Below are 24,687 nucleotides of genomic sequence, written 5' to 3'. Positions count from 1 at the left end.
GGGGGGGGGGCGGTAAGAGATCAACCAAAGGACCTGTATGCACGCATATAAGCGTGCATACACATATAACCCAAGGACACAGACTCTAGGGAGGTGAGGACATGTGCTGAGGGAGTGGGGGGAACAGCTGAGGAGAGGTCAGTGGGCGGAAAAAGGAGACATATGTAATACTTTAAACAATAAAGAATTTTAAAAAGGAATAATCAAAACTCCTCTACACGCTCATTTAATTCATCACCATATTTAAAATGCACCTGGAAAGCTGATGAACATTCTACAGAAATCATCTCCTAAAATTCTAGCTTGCAGGGAAAAAAAAAAAAAAAAAAAGATAAAAAGCCCTCAGGACAAAGACTTAAAGCGGGCTCACTCTTAAAGCAGTGGTCGGCAAACTCATTAGTCAACAGAGCCAAATATCAACAGTACGAAGATTGAAATTTCTTTTGAGAGTCAAATTTTTTAAAGGTAAACTTCTTCTAACGCCACTTCTACAAAATAGACTCACCCAGGCCGTGGTATTTTGTGGAAGAGCCACACTCAAGGGGCCAAAGAGCCGCATGTGGCTTGCAAGCTGCAGTTTACTGACCATGAGCATGCCCATGCCCCTTCCTGGCCATGAACGTTTTTATTTCTAAGGGTCCCCATGAGTCTTGCCGCCAGGGAAGCAGTGGGCAGCAGCAGCAGCTCCTCCCAGCCTCACCCCAGATCCTGTCTCCAAGGCCCCCTTTTCTCTGACTTCCCAGTGAGCTAGCAGCAGCCCCGCCTGGGTTCACTTCTTTCCTGTAACATTTCCTATAACAAAGCAGAGCACTGCCTAGGGTCTCCCCTGTTGTGTAAGTTCTCCCCTAATTCCTTCCTTTGTTTCACTGTCCCCAGCATTGATAAACACACTCTCAAATCCATCTGGACTCCTGTTGTAAAATCTTTCCCACAGGAAGTCAAAGACCCACACACTAGAGGCTGGCCTGAGGCAGACCTGCTCTGGGTCCCTGTCCTATAACACAAGTGTCTGGACATTGGAAGTGGAGCTAGACACTCACTGCCACACCAGGCAGGGCCACCCCCTACCCTGTGAATAGGCAGGATGGCTGGAAACCTATCTCTGACCTTTCCTGTCCCTTCATTCCATCCACTGAGCATTTATGCAGCACCTAGTAAACACTTTCAGATGCTGAAGGTAAAAAGATAAGTGAAAGAGGGTCCTTGGCCTCAAGGGGCTTCTCATCTAGTGGGGGAACTCATGTCACCGCAGAGTCCAAGGGATCCATACTCCCTCTTACCTGCTCTTTTTCCTGCCCACCCTTTCAGCAAGGGGATCCCTCCTCCTCTCCCTGCTTGGACTTTCTGTTTTTCATCTATCTCTCACCCTCTCACTTCCATGGATGCCCATTCAATTCTATTGTAAAAGGACTAAAGAGGGTTTTTAAATAAATTATTTAGCCAATTCTATTATGTCTGACATAATTTTACGATGGAGACTGATTCATGATCAGAGATAGAACATCCTGGACAGTGTGAAGAGTATTTTTTGTGCAGCCACCACTTCTAATTTTTATTTCAACATCTGTGCCCTGAGATTCTTTCATCCACCAAAGATTTATGGAGCTTCTTACTCTGGGTCAGGTGCTTTTCCAGGCATTAGGAATAGAGCAGCTACCAGTGCTAAAATCTCCGCCCACATAGACTTACATTCTAAAGTGGAGGCAGACTGACAAAGTTCTAATAAGATGATGGCTGCTGGTATGGCAAATGCTATGCAAAGAAATGCAGCCTTGTAAGTGAGTAAAGATTGCTGGCAGAAAAGAAGGTGCTCTGATAGATGAAATGATCAGGAAAATCTTTTCTAAAAATAGTGGGAGAAGGAGTCAGGCAGCTAACGGGGGAGAGTCCTTGCTGGGCAGAAACAATATATAAAGTACAAAGATCCTGAGATCAGAGCTGCTTCTTATGTGTGAGACTCAGCAGGGAGGACATTGTAATTAGAGCAGAGCAGGAAATGAAAAGGGGCGTAGAGAGTTAGGCAGGGCCTCCTGGGCCAAGAGCAAGACTTTGCTTCTTTGGGTGAGAAGGAAAAAACTTTGGAGGGTTTTGGGCAGGGGAGTAAAGAGATCTAACTTTTGTTCTTAAGGATTCCTATGCCTACACTGTAGAGAATATATGCATTGTAGGAAGAGGAGAGTGAAAGCTAAGAGATTAATTGCATCAATCAGGTAAGAAATAAAGACTGCAATCAGGATGGTTGGTAATAGAAGTGACAAAAAGTGATTAAACTGGGGATATATTTTAAAAGCCGAGCCAACAGTTGGCTCTAAGGGCTTGGGCACAATTCAATTGTCAGAAAATATTTCAATAATCACATTCTAAATAGAAAAACAAAACCATTTAAAAACACAAGTCTTCATTGTGAAACAAAAATAACATCCAGTAAGCAAGAGACATAATATTTAGGACATGAAATAGTCAAAATTATGAAGATGCTTGCAAATGGTTATTGGATAGTTTTGCAGAACTTTTTATACTTCACTACTTAGAAAAATAAAAATAAGAAAGGACAGAGATACACAATATTATTTCCCAACTAAAGAAAAAAAATCCCTGTTTAAATATTTTGTTTTATCTTAAAGACAGGGTGCCTGGGTTGGGGGTGGGGGTGAGTGATCTTTCATAACTGAAACAATATGTGACCCCCACTGTTGAGGCCAGTAGTGCTAATATCTACTGGGTGTATGAGATTTAAATAAGCGAGAGACTGTTAAACATCGCACAAACGGAATCTAATGGCCACAGGCCCACCAAAGGGTACTGAATTGTGTGAGTAGGTTGGGTCGCGGAGTAGTTAATTCTTTAAACTTGGGCAGGTTGGCCTTCTCTGAGACAAAGATTTTAACGCTTGCTAGATCCTGGCAAATGCAAGTCCCGCCTGAAGGGAGGCGGCTGCCTGCCTTTATTTGTGAGCCTAGAAACACAGTACTGGACCTCGGCTCCGCCCCGCCCACGCCCCGCCTTCTCCATTACGTCACCTCAGCCCCGCCCTCTCCCTGGGGCCCCGCCCCGCGCTGCGTGAGCGTCTGCCCAGGACACGCCCCTCGCCCCTCCTCCTCGCCCCGGAACCTGGGCGGCGCCTGCGTCTTGGCCTCAAAAGCGCCTTTGTGGGCGGAACTTGCGCAGCTGCTGGGACCTCTCCATCCTCCGCTTTTCTCCCCCGGCCACCGAGTCTCCGCGGACACGCACTTCCTGCGCGGCCTTGGAGCGCACCTTCTCCGAATCCATCCGAACCCGAAGCGAGCCTCGCTGTTCCGTTCCGAGCTGTTCGCCATGGTCGACGAGCTGGTGCTGCTGCTGCAGGCTCTCCTGGTGAGGCACCGCGCCCTGAGCATCGAGAACAACCAGCTGATGGAACAGCTGCGCCTGCTGGTGTGCGAACGGGCCACCCTGCTGCGCCAGGTACGTCCGCCCAGCTGCCCGGTGCCCTTCCCCCACACGTTTGATGGCGAGACCTCCCGTCTCCCCGAGTTTATCGTGCAGACGACATCTTACATGCTGGTCAACGAGAACCGATTCTGCAACGACGCCATGAAAGTGGCATTCCTGATCAGCCTGCTCACTGGGGAAGCGGAGGAGTGGGTGGTGCCCTACATCGAGATGGATAGCCCCCTCCTAAGCGATTACCGGGCCTTCCTCGAGGAGTTCAAACAGTGCTTTGGCTGGGATGAGGAAGAAGACGACGATGACGACGAAATCGAGAATTACTAGGCCCTGAGACCCTTGGGCCTACGTGGGGGGGGGGGGGGTGAAGCCTGCAAGCCACCCCCCATTTTCCTCCGCCCCTCCCTGAGCCACCATGCTCCCCCTAGCCCTCCCTTCTCCTCTACCCTTGCTCTCCGCTTCCCTCCCGCATCCCCAGTAGTGCTTGTCTTTGTTTCAAGAATTGTGCTTCAGTTTCCTGCTGCTGGGGCTGGGAGTTATCTCTGAAGCATGCTGCCACCCATTGTGGCCTGCCCCAGGATGCACCCCTGCTACTTTGGACTGTGTCCTGAGCCCAGCTATCTGGCGAATCCCTGTTACATATAAACTGGCCTATGCACAGCCCTGCATCTGCCCAGAGACCTACGTCACTACACCACGATCCACTACATTCCAGCAACAGACCACCACCGCCTTTGGAGAGAAGGAGCAGCCTAGAAGATGCCTGAGTTGGCTATCCCTCCTTGGACATTGATTTGGACATCTCACCAACCCCTGAAGGGGCCAGTCTTTCAACCTGGTTAGTTCATTTCCAGAGTCCTCCCCTCCCCCACCGCCAGATTGCTGCTGGAGTCTACTATGCCTGGCAGCCAAATTGTTGACATTTTTTTTCTCCTGTGCGCCAGTTCTGCATAGCTGTCATTTTCCTTTAAAAACTGCAGTAGTCCCACAGATGTGTGTGCATTTGGACAAAAATGCTAAAAACAAAACAAGCAAAAACAGGTACTCAGCCCTGCTTTCAATACTACCTTGCAAAAAGCACTTGTGTTCTTCTCAATAAAAATCAAGCACTACGAAAAAAAAAAACCATCAGTGTCTTTTAATGGTTAAGAGTTATCACTGGCCTCTAATCTCTCTACCCTGACTTTCATTATTCCCACTGAGGTCAGGGAACCTAGTTGAATCCCATTATCCCCACTTTCATCTCTAGGCTGCAGAGGACAGGTAACACAGGAATTTATAGGAATTCTGGTGTTCCCGAGGCCAAGGCATTTCTTATTGGTGAAAGGAATGGCCTCTGGGGCCTCTAGGGTGGTATGTGTAAAGGATAGCTGAGTGCATAGCACACCATCCCAAATTGGGATACTTTTGAGAATGAAAGAGGGCATTATTAATAATTAGACTAGGACATCAGGAATAAATCTGGATACATACAATATTTTTACCTTCCTGAGCCTTTAATCTCCTTAACACTGCTAGGGAAATTCTGCCCATTAATCATTATTGCTTGTGGGGTGCTATTGATTTTAGGCTTTAGTTAACAACGGAGAACATTATTTTAATGCCCCTTTCAGCTGTTTGAGCTAACATTAAATTATGCATCCTGGGGTAAATGCACCCATAATAAATAGAGCCTGGTCTTAATTCATCTTCCTTAGGCTGACACACTTAGAATCCTCACCTCCACATGTGCCCCAGATATCCTGCCTGTGAAAATTGGCAAGATGCTGGCTGTCTCCTGAACTTGACCTTACCCTGCTGAGCTATGCTGAAGTCTTGTGGGCCTGGGGGGCTTGGAGACAGTGAAGGAGTCCAGTGGGTGCTAAGAAGAATCTGCATGCCTTTGAGAGGTCATCATCCCAGTTTGTTATTTAAAATTTAAATCAGAGACCCTTGGTTGAGGGGTTGTGGGGAGTACCTCTGCCAGCCAGGAACTTTCGGGTGGCAGGGTCTCAGGGCCTAGTAGTTATCTAGTTCTCATTCTCTCCCATATATGCCCAAGTGTCGTACCATACTTGGAGCCAACTCTACCTTAGGACTTCTAGTGAATTGAGATAATAAATTTCCTTATTGTTTGAGGCCTTTGGGGGCTGGGTTTTTGTTTGTATTGGTAAACCTCACTGTGGCTTAAATGAAATACTTGTCATCCTATTGGTCACACCCATGAGATATTTAGAACTGTCCCTGCTACATGGTGAGCACTCAGTAAACATTGGCTGCTACTTCCAGGCCTGGGAACCAAAGTTTCACTTGGAAGCAGGTCTCTTGCTATGAGCCTGGCTTTAGTTGCTATGAACAGTGGCAGAGCAGGCACAGGGAGAGTGGAAATGAGTGGGTGGTCTCATTTACTCTTCGGGATCTGTCATGAAGTCACAGAGAAGCCAGTGTACTTGGTGAGCAGGCAACGTCCAGGGCAGCAGTTACTTCTTGGGCTTAGAAAAATTGTTTCTAGAGGGTATGACTTAGAAAAGGAGGCTGAGGCCCCAGTTGGGGGTTCATGTGGGAAAGTGGGCAACAGCTAAAAGGTAGGTAAAGAGCCCAGCAAGACCAAAAATCACTCACTCAAAAATTACCAGTCGGTTAGGGAGAAGTGGGGGAGAAAAGAGGTCAACTGAAGGACTTGTATGCATGCATATAAGCATAAACAATGGACACAAAACACTAGGGGGGAGGGCATGTATGGGAGTGGGGTGGGGGCAATGGTAAGATATATATACATATAATACCTTAATAAAAACTGAAAATTATTAGTGGTCTAGGTGTATTAAAAGGAGTTAGCGGTAAATGAAAGGTGGTGGTAAATGAAAGGAGGCTAAAATCCTCATAATGAGTCTAGTTTGTTGTTTCTCTGGTGCCTAGCACTAGAACTGGAAAGATAAGTAACTACAGGCACGGTCCAGAAAGAGAATCAAGACTGTGGTTAGATCTGGGAGTGACCTTTTGGGGTGAAAGTTGAAGAGGAGTAGATGAGATTTATTCCCCACCATCAAACCAAGTAAGCACAAGCTCTATCGGGGAAGGAAGGAATCTCTGGTGAGTGAGGATACCATGCCAAGTAGCATCTGAATAGCATCCATGAGAGCTAGGCCAAGAAGCTTGTGAGATTGGAAAGCTGCTTGCTGAGAGAGAGAGAGAGAGAGAGAGAGAGAGAGAGAGAGAGAGAGAGAGAGAGAGGGAGAGAGAGAGTCTGGTGGTCAGGTATGGAAGAGCATATTATGCTGTGAGCTGCAGAGAATGATAATGGGAGAATCTGGCTCTACCGCTTAGGAAGGAATTTATGATAGTGCCTTAAGGCAAAGTACAAGACAACAGAGAAGTAAATCAGCATGTCTAAAGGTAAAAAGTACAACTTAGATGGAAACTATTAAGAGTGGTTGGAGCCAAACCGGTTTGGCTCAGTGGATAGAGCATCAGCCTGTGGATTGAAGGGTCCCTGGTTCTATTCTGGTCAAGGGCATGTACCTTGGTTGTGGGCACATCCTCAGTAGGGAGTGTGCAAGAGGCAGCTGATCGATGATTCTCTCTCATCGATGTTTCTAACTCTCTATCCCTCTCTTTTCCTCTCTGTAAAATATCAATAAAATATATATATTAAAAAAAAAAAAGAGTGGTTGGAAATGTTGAAATAGCAAATGCAAACTTCAAACTCCTGAATTCTCATCTTGGGCTTTAATGGTCATTGAAGTTATGCTATTAATGGAATGAAATTAATCATAATAAAGATTATAATAATTTAATCATTCAATCTACTGGTGTATCTTTGTATTTTTCTAATCATTTGAATAGGTCTCACTGCTACCCATTCTGTATTGCTGTTTTGCAGGATGGTATATAAAGCTAGAAGTACATTATGCTCAATGTGTTTGGTTATTTTCTCCTATTACAACATAGTGAAAACTTCAGTGATCAGAAAATAGGCAGACTAGAAGAAGACTTACTGTTAAAATTAATGGGATATTTATTTTTTAACAAATGACCTAAATTTTTTTCTAGATTCTTAAGGCAATTAAAACAAAGCTAATAAAGGGTTATTTATATGAGGTCCTGAGAATGTTTTCTTCAATGAATCATTAGGGTGGGATAATTGTATGAAGCATATTTATTATTTGCTTTGAAATGTGAATTTTGCTATAGTAGTGTTAAAAGTGTCTGGTTGTTTGCATCCTAGAGTAGTCCAAGTGTATTATTCCTTGTAGTCTTATGTTCATTTAGTTATAAAGGTAGATACAGTAAACTATTACCTATTTGGTGTCCTTCCACAGTGCTGCTAACTACCTACTTTCTTTAATGAAAATCTGATCACACACACCCCCCTTGCATTTTTATCTTCCTGTCTGAAATGCCTCTGATAGCATTTTTTCCTTTATCTTCAAATGTTCTATTGCCCAGAGACATATTTTTAAGCAATGTAATTGGCCTGAGACAGGTAATACCTTGCTTGAAGTCATAATTATGAGTAGCATAGCAAGATTTGTTAATGGAGCAGAAAGCCTCCGCTGGATGAATTGGGGGGATTGTGGTGAGACACTGCCAAGGGGGGTTTTCAGAATAGCAGTGTTTGTACACCTCCCTTTCTCTCCTCAGGGCCTGCTATCTGATATAATCAATGAGAATTTAATATTTCTTATTATGGTATCTACAAGATTTACATTCTTCCTCCTCCTTCCTCCCCAAATGACAAATGATTTCATCCACAAAATTGCATTAATATTTTTCTTTTATTTTAGCCAAAGTCCACAGTCAGTTTAACTGAATTTCCAGTCAGTTCAGAGTAATTTAGTCAACTCAAGATTTAGAAAAAACAAAACAAAAACACAACCAAAACACTGTTACATGACTATTTATATGCCTCATTTTAAATCTTTAGTTCTGAAACAAATATTAGCAATAAAAGAAAACAAAGCAAATTATATTTCATTGGTAATTGAAGTAATTGTGTTATTTTTTTTACTAGAGTCCGAGGTTGGCTGGCTGAGGGGAGGGATCACTGGAGGTTGGCTGCCAGCTCCAAGGAGGGAGCCATGTCCATTGCCACACAGCCCGGTTCCCAGTCCCAGCCCAGAGCCCGAAGGCCCTGGCAGGGTCAGGAGAGGAGTATACCCTCACTGGGCTGGGTGCAGAAGGAATGGATGCCTATGCTGCTCTGTCACGGCGTGGTTCCCTGCCTCCCTGCCTCCTCCTTACCTTGCCTCCACTGTGGCGGGTGGGAGCCCCTAGGGAAGGGAGAGGACAGGAGCGAGACAAACTCTTGTGTCAAGGGCTGGCTTTCAATAGATCACAGCAAGGGATCTCTCTGCTACATATGAAACCCTGACCCAGAAGCCTGTCATCTACAAATGGTTTAGCACCAGGGGCCGATGGGGGCCCACCAAGGGGAGGGACCACAGGTGGTTGGCCCACTGCCAGAGGTTGGCTGTGGGAGCGCACTGACCAACAGGGGGTAGCTCCTACATTGAGTGTCTGCCCCCTGGTGGTCAGTGCGCATCATAGAGACTGGTCTTCTGTCATAATGGTTGCTTAGGCCAGTGTTTCCCAACCTTCTCTCATGATGAGAATCACCTGGTGGAGTTGTTAAAACACAGATTCCTGAATCCCAACTAAGAAGTGCTAAACTAAAATTTTTGGGAACATATAGGTAAAATTGTATACTTAACTAGTGCTCTAAGACAGATTTTATATACAGAGCACTAAGTTAGGTATGCAATTTTACCTATATGTTCTCAAAAATTCTAGTTTAGCACTTCTTAGTTGGGATGCAGGAATCTGTGTTTTAACAACTCCACCAGGTGATTCTCATCATGAGAGAAGGTTGGGAAACACTGGCTTAGGCTGTTATATATATAGACTAGAGGCCCAGTGCATGAAATTCGTGTTTGGGAGGGTCCCCTCAACCTGGCCTGAACTCTCTCCAATCCAGGACCCCTAGGAGGATGGGGCCTAAACTGTCAGTTGGACATCCCTTTCGCAATCTGGAACCGCTGGCTCCTAACCACTAACCTGCCTGCCTGCCTGCCTGATCACCCCCAATCACTCTACTTGCCTGCCTGATGCCCCTAACTGCCTCTGCTTGCCACCCTGATCACCTCCTAACTGCACTCTGCCAGCCTGGTCACCCCCTAACTAACTCCTGCCGGCCTGGTTACCCTCTAACTGTCCCCCTGCTGTTCTAGTTGCCCCCTAACTGCCCCCTGCCAACCTGGTTGCCCTCTAACTGCCTCCCCTGCCAGCCTGATCGCTCCTAGTTGCCTCTGCCTCAGCCTCCATCACCATGACTTTGTCCAGAAGGAAGTTGGACATCTAGAAGATGTCCAGTTGACCCAGTCTAATTATTACCCTTTTATTAGTATAGATTCACTTGTTCTATTGATACAGATAATTGCATAGCATATAGGAATTTTGCAACTACTTATTTGAAATTACACAATTAAATTGTTAACACAAAAGTAGAGAGAATAATAAAATGAACCTTCATAGACCTATCCCTGGAATAAAAACTTGCTAACATTTTTGCTTAGTTTATATCTTATAATTGTTATGGAATATTTTAAATCAATCCCACATATATCAATTTACTCTTCAGCACTTTGGTATGTTTCTCTACCAGGTAAGGGTTTAAAAACAATCCATAATGTCATAATCACATAAACTGAAATCAACAATTACTCCTTAACATTTAATACTCAATTTTATTCAAATATTCCAGTGTCTTTAAAAAATATATATATATATATTATTATTATTATTATTATTATTATTATTATTTAATCCTCACCTGAGGATATTTTTCTGTTGATTTTTAGAGAGTGGAAAAGAGAGGGAAAGACAGAAGGAAATATTGATATGAGAGAAACACATCGATTGGTTGCCTCCTGCATGAGCACCAACCTGGGATTGGGTCAGGAAGGAGCTTGCAGCTGAGGTATGTACCCTTGACCAGAATCAAACCTGAGACCCTTTGGTCCAGAGGTCAATGCTCTATTCCCTGAGCCAAACTGGCTTGGGCAAAAACAATGTCTTTTTAATATTTGGTTGAATTATATTTCAAAAAATGTCAACACATTAGGTTTACATATATCTGAATTCTCTTTTAATTGGTAACAGTTCCCCTTAACCCTTATTTGCCCAGCAATTTATTTGTGGAGGAAACCAGGTCATTTGTCCTGTGGAATTTTGTATTTCCTACTAGAGGCCAAGTGCACGAATTCATGCATAAGTGGGGTCTGGCTGGCCCAGCCCAAATCACTGGATTGGGGCCAGGCCTGTTGGGAAAAGGAGATGACAGGAGGTTAGCAGGCTGGCCTGCCCCATCAGGATGTATCAGAGCTGGGCTGCCTGGGGGGAGGGACCATGGGCAATCAGCCTGTGGGCCCTGTCCACAATTGAGGTGGGGGGCTGATGGGGGTGGAGCTGGCTGGGGGGAGGAGCCATGGGCTGATTGGGGTGTTGGGGGCTCATTGGGGGCAGGGCTGGCTTGGGGGAGAGGTTGCAGGAATTTGGCTGGCTGGCCTGCCCTCTATTGGGATGGGGGGGGGGGGTCAGGGACAGTTTGGCCCAGGTGTGGTCTATGGGCTGATCAGGGTGGGGTGGGCTGATGGGGGTGGAGTCAGCTGGGGGAAAGGGCCATGGGTGGCATTGGCCAGCCACCCTGCCTTCAATTGGGGTGGGAGAAGCCAATCAGGGGCGGGATGGCTGGGGGGAGGCACCCAACCCCCTGATAAGGCCAGTTTGCTGGCCCAAGTGGGCATCATAGGAACCAGTCATTCCAGTTTATAGTGTTTTGTTTGCGTTTAGATAGATAGATAGATAGATAGATAGATAGATAGATAGATAGATATTTGCTTTATTTTCATACCTTACCTAAATTTCTCTTGGGTTGTTGATGTTTCTTTTTCATTTTTTTTAGAAGTGCATTATTTATTAGGGGTCTGTAACAAATTAAATATTTATATGCATTTTGTCATTTGCCTTTACATATTTTAATGATATTTTAGGCTCTTATGAAAATATTATTTCCATTTTCCACTATCTCCTCACATTTCTGTTTTCTTCAACTTATTTGCTTCAATTCTTTTAGTGTTTATACATGTAAATACTCTATATACTCAATTTTATTCTATTATTTTTCAGATATGAATGATTTATTTTGACCCTCAACCATGAAAGATGTAGAACTCAAATACATAGTAATACTTTTTCCTATCAATTTTGTAAGTTACATTGTTTCTATGTTGTCAGTATTTGTAAAATTTATGGTTTCCTGTGAGCATACTCCCTATGTGTTTATTCTTAATACATCAGATAAATGAATTAAATCATTACTGTCTTATCCACTTTTCATTTAATTTCTTTTTGTTAGCTAGGTGTTTGTTTGTTTTTCTATTTTAGTGGTTTCTTTAACACAAACACACACACACTCACACACATAGAATCTATATGCTTTGAATTTTTGAAGGTGAGTTCATGGGTTACATTTTCTTTTCTTTCATTGCTCCATTAACTTTTAGTGTTGAATGTTATTTTGTAAAAGTTTGAGGCCATTCTATCAATAATATGTTTTCACTCATAATTTATTTGATACATTATTGAGTTCTAGATACTTTTAAATTTTTGAATAGGATATATCTAAGTGTTATTCATTCTTTGTAGATTCGAGACCTGACTTATTTATGCAAAGCTTTCTTAATCGTTTCTTTAAATGTAAATAATATAGTTCAGCTGGCATGGCTCAGTGGTTAAGTGTCTACCTATGAACCAGATCATGGTTCAATTCCTGGTTCGGACATATGCCCAGGTTGTGTGCTCGATACCCAGTGTGGGGCATGCAGAAGGCAGCTGGTCAATGATTCTCTATCATCATTGATGTTTCTATCTCTCTCTCCCTTTCCCTTCCTCGCAGAAATGAATAAAAATATTTTTTAAATAAATATGAACAATATATACTTGATGTCTTGATGTTTATGTTGAACGATCTTTACTTCCTTTCTAGACTTTAAATTTTTTCCAGCTTTTAAATATTTTCTTCATTTCCAATTTATTCTGCTCATTTTTATCATTCCCATTCTCTATATCCTTTACAATGGATTCAGGAGTAACTGTCATTCTTTGTGCTGCTTCCAATTTGGCTATATTTCTGTGATAGTTTCCTTTCACTTTTTGACTGAGTGCTGCCAGTTCAGGTTTTAGCTCCCATTGACTCCTGCATATTCCTAAATCACATACTAGTAGTATATCTGATTTGTTCTCTTGCTGTATAGCTATGATTCGTTTATATTTTTAAGTTGATGGTAATGTGATATGTTCACATCTCTTTCCTGGCAGTAGTTTTCTAAGGGGATATTTGCCATTTTTGTCCTGTTCCTTCACTCCTTTGAGTGTTCTATGAACTATTCAGTATCTTGTTTACTTCCTAGTAATGTTACTTTTTCTCAGTTAAGAGCAGATAAAGTCAGCCTTCTTTGTTCCTTTTAGTCCAGTTCCAACACCATTTCTCTAGCAGAAATAACTCAATGTTCATCACTTGTACATTGCATGCTTCCTGTTTTCCAGAGATAAGACATGACCCTTGACCCCATATTTTAACATTTCTTGGGTCATTTTAATAACATTTTATTTTCATTGTACCTGAATGTACCTAGATCAGTGATTTTCAACCATTTTAATCTCATGGCACCTATAAACTAATTACTAAAATTCTGCAGTACACACAAAATATATATTTGTGCCCATAAACTAATTACTAAATTTCTGCAGTACACACAAAATATATATTTGTGCCGATCTGACAAAAAATAGGTATAATTTTGATTCATTCACACTGGACAGCTATTGTTGTGTTAGCTGTTGTCATCTTTTATTTGACAATCTAAGGGAAGAGAGGTCAGTGCCCCTAACTAACTAGTCAGGTATTGTATGCTTTAAAAATTCTCTCAGCATACCAATGTGCTGCAGTCTACTGGTTGAAAATCACTGACCTACATAGATGATACATGACATTATTTTCAGAGTCAACATCCTGCACTTTCTGTTCTCGCCCCTGCTGCTCAGTACTTCTGATGTCCAAATCACCTGAAATTGTCTGTTCCTAGGAAGTGTTAAGCTAACCTTTTTTTAATATATATTTTTTATTAAGTTATTATTTTTGTACATATACCAATGCCCCCCCCCCCATATCAAGCTAACTTTGGGGAGGGATTGAATAAGACTCAGCTTTGAGGTTGGGAGAAACTCTCTCTATTTATCTCTTAAGTTTCAAAATTAAGGTCAATTTTGCTATCAGCTTTTTGGAACAACTTTTTATCCCCCGTGTAGCAAGAAGGAAAATGGAAAGGTCATAGTCATCTGTGGAGGACAGGAGCTGCATATGGCAGAAATATGATCTATATGTATATGGAAAAAAGAAATATGTTATTCATTGGATATGTTCACATCTCTTTCCTGGCAGTAGTTTTGGAATAAAAAGTGAGGAGAGTGAAATTAGTATCAGAAAATGAATCTTAGATGAGATAAACAAGTATATATAGAAAGATTTTTTTGCTGTGAATCGAGAATGGATTCTTTGGATTGTTATTTACACATTGCTTGAGTTCAATGAGAATAACTTTGATACCTGTTGTGACTTTTTCATAGATTTACTTTGCAAACCCCAGACTGCTACTTGACTATACTGATTATAAAATTCTGTACCTATGTCATGGGGGCAATTATATCTCAGGACTAATATTTTTAAAAAATACTACCTAGTATTAATATATTATCTGGTAATCAATAAATGTTAACTTTATTATTTTCTTCAATAGACGTTATTTAGTAAAATAGTAATATAAGATTAACTGTCATAGTAGACATGTGTTCTGGTAGAATGACACTGATATTGGGGGGTTTACTGTGTTGGAAGAAAATATTTCCAACACCTTAATATAAACACAGTAATATCAGAGAGAAATTTCCTAGAGTTCATATTAAGAACATGTGAACAGCATTTGACACTTTAAAAGTCACTTGTTTTCATTTTTTTATTTGTGACTCATACCAACTCAGTGAAGAGGTATTTTTATTTACATTTTTAACAATATTTCCTAAATATACTATTAATTTATATGAAAATTTTATTTTTCAGTTCTTATGGTTTCAATTGGTTTCGTGTTATAATTTAAGTGAAGACAATGGCAGTTCTCTTTTAATCTCCTTAGTGACAATGCTCCTAATGTTTTCTTATTCACATATATATAAACACATAAATATACATTTGTGCATTGTATATGTACATGATGTTATTTTATATCACAGTGTTAAATTATGTGCAGCCTGTTTTTCCCTTAGATTCATTAAAATGGTGAGTAAATTAATTTTCTCATATTAAACTATCCCTGCATTTCTGAAATAAATCCAATTTTATCATAATATCTTTTTGCTTTTAATGTGTGATTTGAATCTGCTTGCTAATATAATTCAAAATTTTTCAATGGTAGTTATGAGATTGGCCTGCAATTTTCCTGTTTGTGTTTTCATCAGGTTTATTTACCAATAGTATGCCTCTTTCATTAATACAATGAAAGTTTTCCTTTTTCTATGTCCTGGAAAATTTTAAGTAGCAGAAGATTAAGTCACATCCAGTTTCAATTTAAAATATATGTGAACAGTATAATCACTGCAATGTAAGTACATCAAAATTCTTCAGTGAAATATAGTATGTGCTATTTGAACGTACTTTGTTTATTAAATAGTTTATAAGAAATTTAATAATAGTACATTATAGTTAATATTTAAATACCCTGTTTCCCTGAAAATAAGACAGTGTTTTATATTAATTTTTGCTCCCAAAGATACACTAGGTTTTATTTTCAGGGGATGTCTTATTTTTCCATGAAGAAGAACACAGTACACATTTATTGTTAAATGAAAATAAAGGAAATTTATTACCTGTATATGGTATATGGTAGTACGGTAGTTGTCAACACAAACCAGACAAACTTTGAATCCTACAGTATCAAGAATTTACTCATTTATTCAATGACAATCATGCCATCATCTTTTGGAATATCATCATAACAATCCAATTCCTGAATTTTCTGGTGAATTTCTTGTGACTCCATTTCTTTCAGAATCAGTGGACCAAATCTCTCATGTTTAGCCTAGGGGGGCCCTTATTTTCAGGGGGATGTCTTATATTTCATTCAGAAGGAAACCTGTAAGTAGGTCTTATTTTTGGAGGATGTCTTATTTTCGGGGAAACAGGGTAATTAATAATTCAATAAATTATTTAATACTTTTATATTATATGGGTTGATCTTTAATTTTATGAATCTATTATTATACCCATTTTATGGATAAGGAAACTGAGGTTCAAGAAGGATTAAGTAGCTTGCCCAAGCCACACACTAGTAAGCAGCAATAGGAGAACTCAAACTTAGCTTTACTGTTTTCATAGACTCTCTTTATTCCATACTGCTTTCATGAAATCTAGTTCACTGTCTTATGACAACAGTTGGCTAAACAGTATACTACCAGTTCTCCTTACAAGTAGTATCCATGGATCCATCGTGATAGAAGACAGTAATATGTGTATATTTGTTTGGATAATCATTCTCTCAGTCTCTCTCTCTCTCTCTCTCTCTCTCTCTCTCTCTCTCTCTCTCTCTCTCTCTCTCATTCACACACACACACACACACACACACACACACACATATATATCCTTCAGAGGAAATTATAGGAAAATATTACTTTGAACTATTAATTCATAAAATTCAAATAACCTCTTAGCATATACAGTTATGATTTGGGGAGCATAGTTCCATTCATAGCAAATCCTCAATTTACTCATCTACCTAATGATGTTAATTATATTGGCTATAAGTCATCAGCCATTTTGAAGACAGCCTTGTTAAAAATAAAACCAGCCAGGCCAGTATTCCTCAGTTGATTAATCATTGCCCCATGTACCAAGAGGATGCAGGTTTAATTCCTGGTCAGGGCACATGTCCAGGTTGGAGGCTCAATCATCACTAGGGGGTGTGCAGGAGGCAGCCTATTGATATTTCTATCTCATTAATGTTTCTATATCTCTCTCTCCCTCTCCCTTCTTTTATCTCTAAAATTATTAAAAATATATTTTTAAAAATAAATAAAAGTAAAAACCAAAACAAATAAAAGCTGAAATGAATAAAAATTCCAAACAAGTGTAAGAACAGATTTTAAATGATGCCAGATGCTTTCTACAATGTATTAAAATTCCAGGAACAACATAGTACATAATCTCTTGTACAATAATGTGACAACTTGCATTGGAGTAATTAGGAATGGGAAAATGTAAGTGTAAACTTATATAATTAATATAATATAATATAATATAATATAATATAATATAATATAATATAATAAAATAATATATAATTAATATAATTAATATAATTAATATAATTAATATAATTAATATAATTAATATAATTAATATAATTAATATAATTAATATAATATAATATATCTCTCTATATAAAAGTGCAGCGATCAAATGGCAGAACGACCAGAACAACCGGTAAATCAGTTGCTATGACATGTACTGACTCTCAGTGCAAGAGCTGTTCCCTCGTGCTCAGCTGAACAAGATGAGTAGCACTCAGAGGACTTGTCCACAGCCACTCAGCTGACTGGGATGAGTGACGCTCCTGCAGCGGGAGCAGCCACTCAGAGGGCGGGTCCACAGCCACTTGGCTGACCAGGATGACCAGCACTCCCATAGCAGGCCACTTCCTGCAGGCCATGCCGCCCACCAGTGCACGAATCCAGGCACCAGGCTCTAGTATAATCTATAATTAAAAAAAAACAACATAATATGCTAATTAGACTGGATGTCCTTCTGGATGAAAATGCAGCAGACAGGGGTTGAGGCAGAGGCAGCAGAGGACCCTATCTGCAATGGCAGGTGGGGACCAAGGTAGAAGAGGCAGAGCCCCCCAACTGTGGCCACAAGGGGGCCGAGCTCCTTGCATGAATTTTGCACATTGGGCCTATAGTATAATCCTATATAATATAATAGGAATATGCAAATTATCTGAGACGCCCTCATGGGTAACATGGGCGTGGCTGCGTACTGATCAAGGCTGGGCAATGTGAGGCTGCGTAAAATAAAATAAAATAAAATAAAATAAAATAAAATAAAATAAAATAAAATGCTTCACATGGCCTAAAGCACAAACATCCCAGCAGATAACTCAATGCAGGTTATTGTGTAATCACAATGATTACATATTATAGTACATCACAATGATTACACAATATTGATTACAAAATAAACTTATTTTCAGAAAAAAAAAAAAATAACATCTTCATTTAAAGATGCCCCAGTAAAGCTGCTGAGGCTTTCATCTGTCCCTTTCTACACCAGAGATGACAGGGTTCAATGAGGAAGGGCTCCAGTTTCATTTTCTCAGCACCCAGCTAGGAGGCCTCCCTAGGGTGGCTCTCCCCTCCAAGCCCTGCACAGGACTGGTGCTTTGCTCCTGCCCAGGAGCCCTGAAGGAAGGTGGAGTGAAGTGCTTTCCCTCAGGGACCCCACTCTCACTGGGAGTACGGAAATCTGCCACCTGGGGCAACTGTGCAGCCTGGTGAGCTGCGGAGAGGGAGACCTACCCATGCAGATGTGTACGCTGGTGGAGGCCATGCAGCTGCCATATTTGAAGTTGTCCTCAGTGGAGGACCAGGGATAGTGGAGATCAGAGTCAGCCATGTTGGCAATGTAAACCTAGCTCCCCACAGAATGACTAGAGTGCACAGACCTCAATGTTCCTTGGTCACTTCCTGAGCAGTAATCAGCACGGACCATGGATCAAAACTGAAACCACTAAGTATGTGTCCTGACAGAATGGAACCCAAACCTTTGCTGTGGCAGAGGAGCTCTGGCCCACAGCAGGGGCCAGGAACACCAGAGGGGTTTTGTTGAGGGGCCCTGACAAGCAGCCTCCAGCACAGTAGCTTAGACCTTCCTCCCGATACAACAAGGTTGAGTATTGGATCCCTGGTCAGGGAACAGACAAGAGGCAGCCAAAGAGTGCAAAATAAGTGGAACAACACACTGGTGTTTCTCTTGGTCCCTTCCTCTCTCTCAAATAATCAATCAATACAAATTAAAATAAAAAATAAACCCTCTGGCTTGCAGAGTTGCTAAAACAGTTAGAAAGCGAAGTCCCATCCCTTCACATTCATTCAACAAATACTTCATATGCTCCTTCAATAATCACACCGGAAATGGGTGTTTATTTGTTTTTAACCAAGCTAATGCCAACATCCTTCTGATCTTACCTTAAATCTAACTCTTCCAGAGTGGCCTTATCTGGTAAACCCCCAACCTCACCCCAACTCCACAACACCAGGTTATCTTGCTATAAATTACTATACTTGCTAAACTGCTCCCTTGGAACATTTGCTAATTGATCATTTATGTAATTTTTAGTATCTCCTATTAGAATGCAAGCTCTATGAGGTGAGGGTCCTTGCTTGTCTCTTTTGCACTATATTTCTAGTACCTAGACAATATCAAACAGTAGGCATTAGTAAATATTTCTTGTATAGGGTAGAGAAAAATAAGATTGCAATTGTCAGTACACAAAACAGTTTGTTCTTAATATTGTTTATTGATCATTGTATTTTTTCCATATGAACAACTGTAACTTTTGCCCCACTCTGTGTAAATGGATCAATAAATAATTTTAAGCAAGCATTGTGAAAAAAGTCATTGCATGAAATAACCAGAGTCTGAGGAAAATCAGAAAATTCAGGCATCATTACCTTAATAAATACAACAAGGAAGAAGACTGGCATGTGTATGCCCTAAGAAGGAAAAGTAAGCTTTTCTGCAAAGGAAAGATGACATGGAGCTCTTTTTGTAAAGTGTTTTAGCACTTGATGAGCCATTATAATTTCCTTATTTAATTTACCAAAGAAAAATACTAAGCAAGAATATCTGGGAGTGGAAATCTTTATGAGGTTTAGCAATGATGTACACAGCTTTTGCTTTCTATATCACTTTATTGTTAATGATAACATTAAACTTTTTTATGCTCTGCTGGAGATATATGTGTATTTGAAAAAATTCATTATCATAGAAACTCTGGATTCATGATGCCATCCTAGGGAGATTAGGAAATGGCACTGATTTAAGTTTGAGGACAAAGGACACTTTTGGAGAAAGAAAGATAATGATTTTTTAATGGCAACACTAGAGCTATGTCTATAAGAATGCAGCAGTTGCCTGTTTTAAAGTAACTGTTCTTGTATATTCTCTTATTTCCATGCAATTTTTTTTTTTTTTGTATTTCTACCTTCCCATGACTGATGAGTCAACCATGGAACAGTTAGTTTCTCTAAGTACACTCAGCCTATATACCATTAGGTCTAAATTTTCTAAAGGTACATCTACACTAATAAAAGAGAAACATGCAAATTAATCATCACTCTGCTACGCCCGCCAGCCATGCCCACCAGCCAATCAGGAGTGAGTGCAAATTAACCCAACCAAGATGGAGGCTGGCCATGGAGCTGGAGCAAGTAGGAGGCTTGGGTTGCCCCCAACAATGGAGGAAGGCAAGCTTCCCACCCACCCTGGCTGGTCCTGGCCTCCCCTCAAGGCTACAAAGTTTCAATTATAGAAGATAAGTAAATCCTAGATACTTGCTTCCAGTCGGCCCTAGCCTCTGTTCAAGGAGGCACTGAAAAAAGAAAAAGAAAAAAAGGAGGGGCTGGGACCTTGGGTCCCCGGAGGATGAGCAGGCCAGGATGGGATGGCAGGGGCCATTGGGGGTAAGCAGGCCATCAGTGGGGGTCAGTTGGGGATGAACAGGCTGGTGGTGGGGGGCAGTTGGGGGCAAGCAGGCCAGTAGGCAGAGTGCTTAGGGGCAATCAGGCAGGCAGGCAGGCAGGTGAGTGGCTGGAGCCAGCAGTCCTGGATTGTGAGAGGGATGTCTGACTGCTGTTTTAGGCCTGATCCCTGTAAACTGGCATTAGGACATCCTTCGAGGGGTCCTAGATTGGAGAGGGTGCAGGTCGGGCTGAGGAACAACCCTCTCCCCCATGCGTGAATTTTGTGCACTGGGCCACTAGTTAAAAATAATTCTGAATGCAATATTCTACTGCACAGTGAACTTGGTATATCTGCCTGTGGGATGATAGCTACCCTCATTCATATGAATATGCTAATGTCAATTGAGAAAATATTTTATTTAAGTGTTCTTGTCTTTTAACAATTGCATATTTAACATGTTTTGGTCATTTATAAAATTTCTGCTGTTAAAATTGCACATGGAAATAAAAACATTATTGATAGTAATTTCTAAGTTTTTAATAGGAAATCATGATAGAAATATTTCTTTGATATCTACTATTTGCATGACATTCTGCTCTATGGTCTTGTTCAAATGTTTACTTTCTCAATGAAGTCTTCTCAGGTCTCATCCTCCTTCTCCTGAACACATATATACAAACATCAAACCTGATCTTACCCTTTCTTCGTACTCCTTTAACACTATATGGATTATTCCAGGAATGTTTTGATCAGCTGCATGGAAGTCAACCATTTTTAGGAGCTAGAGAGTGAAGGGAAGAGTATCTATTTATTGATCTGTACTTTGCTCTGTCTCTAATAATAATGATACCACAGCCATGCCCTGCAAGAGTTATGGTTTCATGGGCATGTAGTCCAGAAGCTAACTTAATGCTGGAAAACTCCATGTTTTTTATGGTGCTCATCTTAAGTGAATAATATCTCTATATCCTCATATTAAGACATTGCTAGATAGAATATGAAAATGCCAATAGAATGTAACTAAACTATTCAAAATCATTGAATAGTTTATTATGAATTCTGTTCAACACTTTAAAAATATCGTCAATTATGAATTCTGTTCAACACTTTAAAAATATCTGCAGCCCAGTTGCAGTAGCTCAGTGGTTGAGCTATGAACAATGGGATCAGGGCACATGCCTGGGTTGCAGGCTCAATCCCTAGTGTGGGGCTTGAAAGAGGCAGCTGAACAATGATTTTCTCTCATCATTGATGTTTCTGTCTCTCTCTCCCTCTCCCTGTCCAAAATCAATAAAAACTATTTTTAAATAATGAAAAATAAATAAAAATACCTGCAGATGCACTTGAAAAAAGACAATATTCTGAAACCCATTTTGGTATAATTTCTTGGGACACTAAGCTCATCTAGCCATATGCTATGGAAAAAATTCTGTTACAATAATGTCTATGGAAGCAGAAATATAAGATATGACCTAGGTTTTACTGACACATGCTTTGACAGCTGTTGAAGTAGATTTTAACCTGGGATATATGATTGATTCTCTTTCACAAAAAGTAACCATTTGATTAGCGGTCTTGTGTCAATATGGTTAATGCCCCAATGATGATACAGTTCACATCAAAGATGAAAATGGTTATGGTTTTTATTTGTTTATAGATCTTTGTGTATCTCAGGAGGCATATTAAAATTCTTTGCAGATGCTGAAATTGAGATATATAAAGACTGCTGGAAGTAGCTAAGATCACCCTCACAGGGCTGCCTCAGAATTAAGAGTATAATTTAGAAGCTTCAGGTCTTGCTTTTATTAAGAAATATTGATAAAGAGAAATCTAAATGGAGGCAATTTCCAAGAAATGGAATTGTGTGCTGGTTCTTGAGTATACTTGTTTATGTAGTTGTGGTTATCAATCCCTTGGACATTTTAATGTTAGTCATCACTAGTGAGGTCTCATAAAGTACTGAATACAATAACATTTCTGAGTGCATGTGTACAGTATGCAAAACTCTCTGCTAAGTACAACACATTATCTCTAACGTTATCACAACCTGGAATATATTATTATTTTTATTTAATAAGAAAGTGATATATATATATATATATATATATATACACACACACACACACATACACACACACACACACACACACACTTGCTCAAAATGTATAACTATGTGATTCTAAAGTTGTCACACACCATGATTCTGCTTGAATAAGCATATGTATCAAATAAAGATATGTAATAGAGGAGTAAGTTCATATGGGAGATGGATTACATTTGAAAGGTGTGTCTTAGTATTCTATCAGAATATGACAAATTACCACTAGTAACTTGTCATATTACTAGCTTGATGACTTAAAACAGCATGGATTTGTTCTCTCACATTTTTTAATCCAGATGTGTGAAATTAAGGTGTCTGAACATCGGCACTCCCTAACAGGCTCTAGAAAAAAAGAATCTTGTTTTATTTCCTTTCCCACCTTCTGGTGCCTAGTGGCTGCATCACTTTGATCTCTGTCTGGGTGTTGCATTAATTCCTCCTCTTCTGTTTGACAAAGCTCTCTTAGTCTTGCTCTTATAGGGACATTACCATTGTATTTTGGGACCACTTGGATAAGCCACAATGATATGAAGATCCTTAACTTAGCTACGTCAACAAATATATTTTTTCCAAATAAAATAACATTTGTTTCTGGGAATTCAAATGTAGGCATGTATTTGAGGGGTTGGGAGCTACCATTTAGCCTATTGCCATGAGTAATAGGTTTCTATGGTCACACTGAGTTGCTCTCTTTATTTCAATTATGGCTTCTGGAGAAGTTGGAATTGTTGGTGTTCTCTTTAAGGCCAGAAGAGATGGCTAAGTCTGATGAAAAGTTGAACAGACAAGGGATATATTGAAACAATGTGTCAAGTTTGCTCTTTGGTAGAAAAATTGAATAATTCTATAGGATCAACTAAATTTAGAATTAATGTTCATAGTGTAGATCCTGTCTTCAAGGGACTTCCATTCTGAGTGGCATGAATTATAACAGTTCAAATGCTGCATTTTTCCAAATGAAAAAAAAAATACATAGAAAAAATATTAAGGAGGAAAAAAATCACCGTATTGGGTGGAAAACATCAGGGGTAGAATAAAACCGAATAGACCTGCTCTCAAACAAAACCACCACCCTTCCTCTCTGGCCAACAATGATCAGAATACAACCACCACTTCTTTGTTTTGGAGCCATTGAGACTAATCCCATCAAGCCCTTTTATCCTTTGTATATAATTTCTACAGGTATTCCTGGTAACTTCATCTCCATATTTAATGTGTCCATTTTCGTTTTAATTCTATTCTTCAACTATTGAAAAGTGTCTGTTTCCTCTCTGGTAATTAGAGTCCATGTTCAGTAAAATCCTACTGTTTCCAATAGTTTCTCTTAATATTTCCATCACCTCCTTATTTTAACTGTGAGCTGGTCTACCCGAATGACACTCAGTGCAGTCTTTTGAAATGGTGGATTCTTTTTCTCTAAAGTACTCTACTATCATTGATCCAAGATTTAGGTATTTTCTTTGATACTCCTTGCTAATGACAGATGATTCTTCTTTCTTCCTTCTCCTGCCTTGGATTCTCACGTCAATAGATTATATATCTCCTGTTAACCTTGGTGATAGATGATTTTTTAAACAATAAAGACAAATACCATATGATCTCATTTATAATGAACAAAATAAACTGATGAACAAAATGGAAACAGAGGCATGGATACATGGATCAAAATGACAGCTGTTGGTGGGGGTGGGACTGGATGAAAGAAGAGAAGAGATTATTAGGCAAAGACATATATGCATAAACCCATAAACTGTAGACATAGAGAACTCTGTGGTGCTGGCCTGAGGAAAGTGGGAGTGGGGCTGGCTGGAGGTGGGCAAGCAGGGTTGGGAGCCAGGGACATGTGTAATAGTGTCAACTATAAAAAAATAAGAATAAAAGCTATAATGCACAAAATCAAATGTAGTTGGAGAGATTCATATAACCATGCTAAGTGGTCCCACTTTAAATTCAAGATCACCATCCTCAAGTGGGTTCTTAATGCTGACTGGCAATTATGCTATATTTGCCAATTTCCTGGATACTCTTAATGACTATTTCATGCCTTATCTTTTTTAGAAATGTCTACTTTCTCCACCTTATTTCCTGTGTGAGAAAATAGCAATAATCAGAAGAAATTTTTCTCAAGCTAATATTATCACATCTTCCCACCAGCAGCAATCACTACTTACATTCCCTCTTTCCTCATACTACTTATCACCATGTGACATACATTGTGCTTTACTTAGTGTACCTACTCAAATGGAAATTCCATAAGGGCATGGATTTCTTTCCTGTTTTGTTCGCTATTATATGCATAGTTCCTAAGACAGGGCCTGGTGCATATTT

General features: G+C 40.1%; 1 protein-coding gene across 1 annotated transcript; it reads left to right on the top strand.

Annotated features, from left to right (window-relative positions):
• Positions 1-3,139: 3,139 nt before the first annotated feature.
• Positions 3,140-4,551, top strand: LDOC1 (LDOC1 regulator of NFKB signaling). The gene has a single exon (XM_084870246.1). It carries the CDS (start codon positions 3,316-3,318, stop codon positions 3,751-3,753), a length of 438 nt encoding a protein of 145 aa, XP_084726372.1. The 5' UTR covers positions 3,140-3,315; the 3' UTR covers positions 3,754-4,551.
• Positions 4,552-24,687: the final 20,136 nt, after the last annotated feature.

The sequence above is a fragment of the Pipistrellus hanaki genome (genome assembly GCF_964339955.1).
Source record: "Pipistrellus hanaki genome assembly, chromosome: X".
Classification (NCBI taxonomy): Eukaryota; Metazoa; Chordata; class Mammalia; order Chiroptera; family Vespertilionidae; genus Pipistrellus; species Pipistrellus hanaki.
Note: the sequence above shows the minus strand (reverse complement) of the source record. Positions and strands in the feature narration are given on the sequence as shown.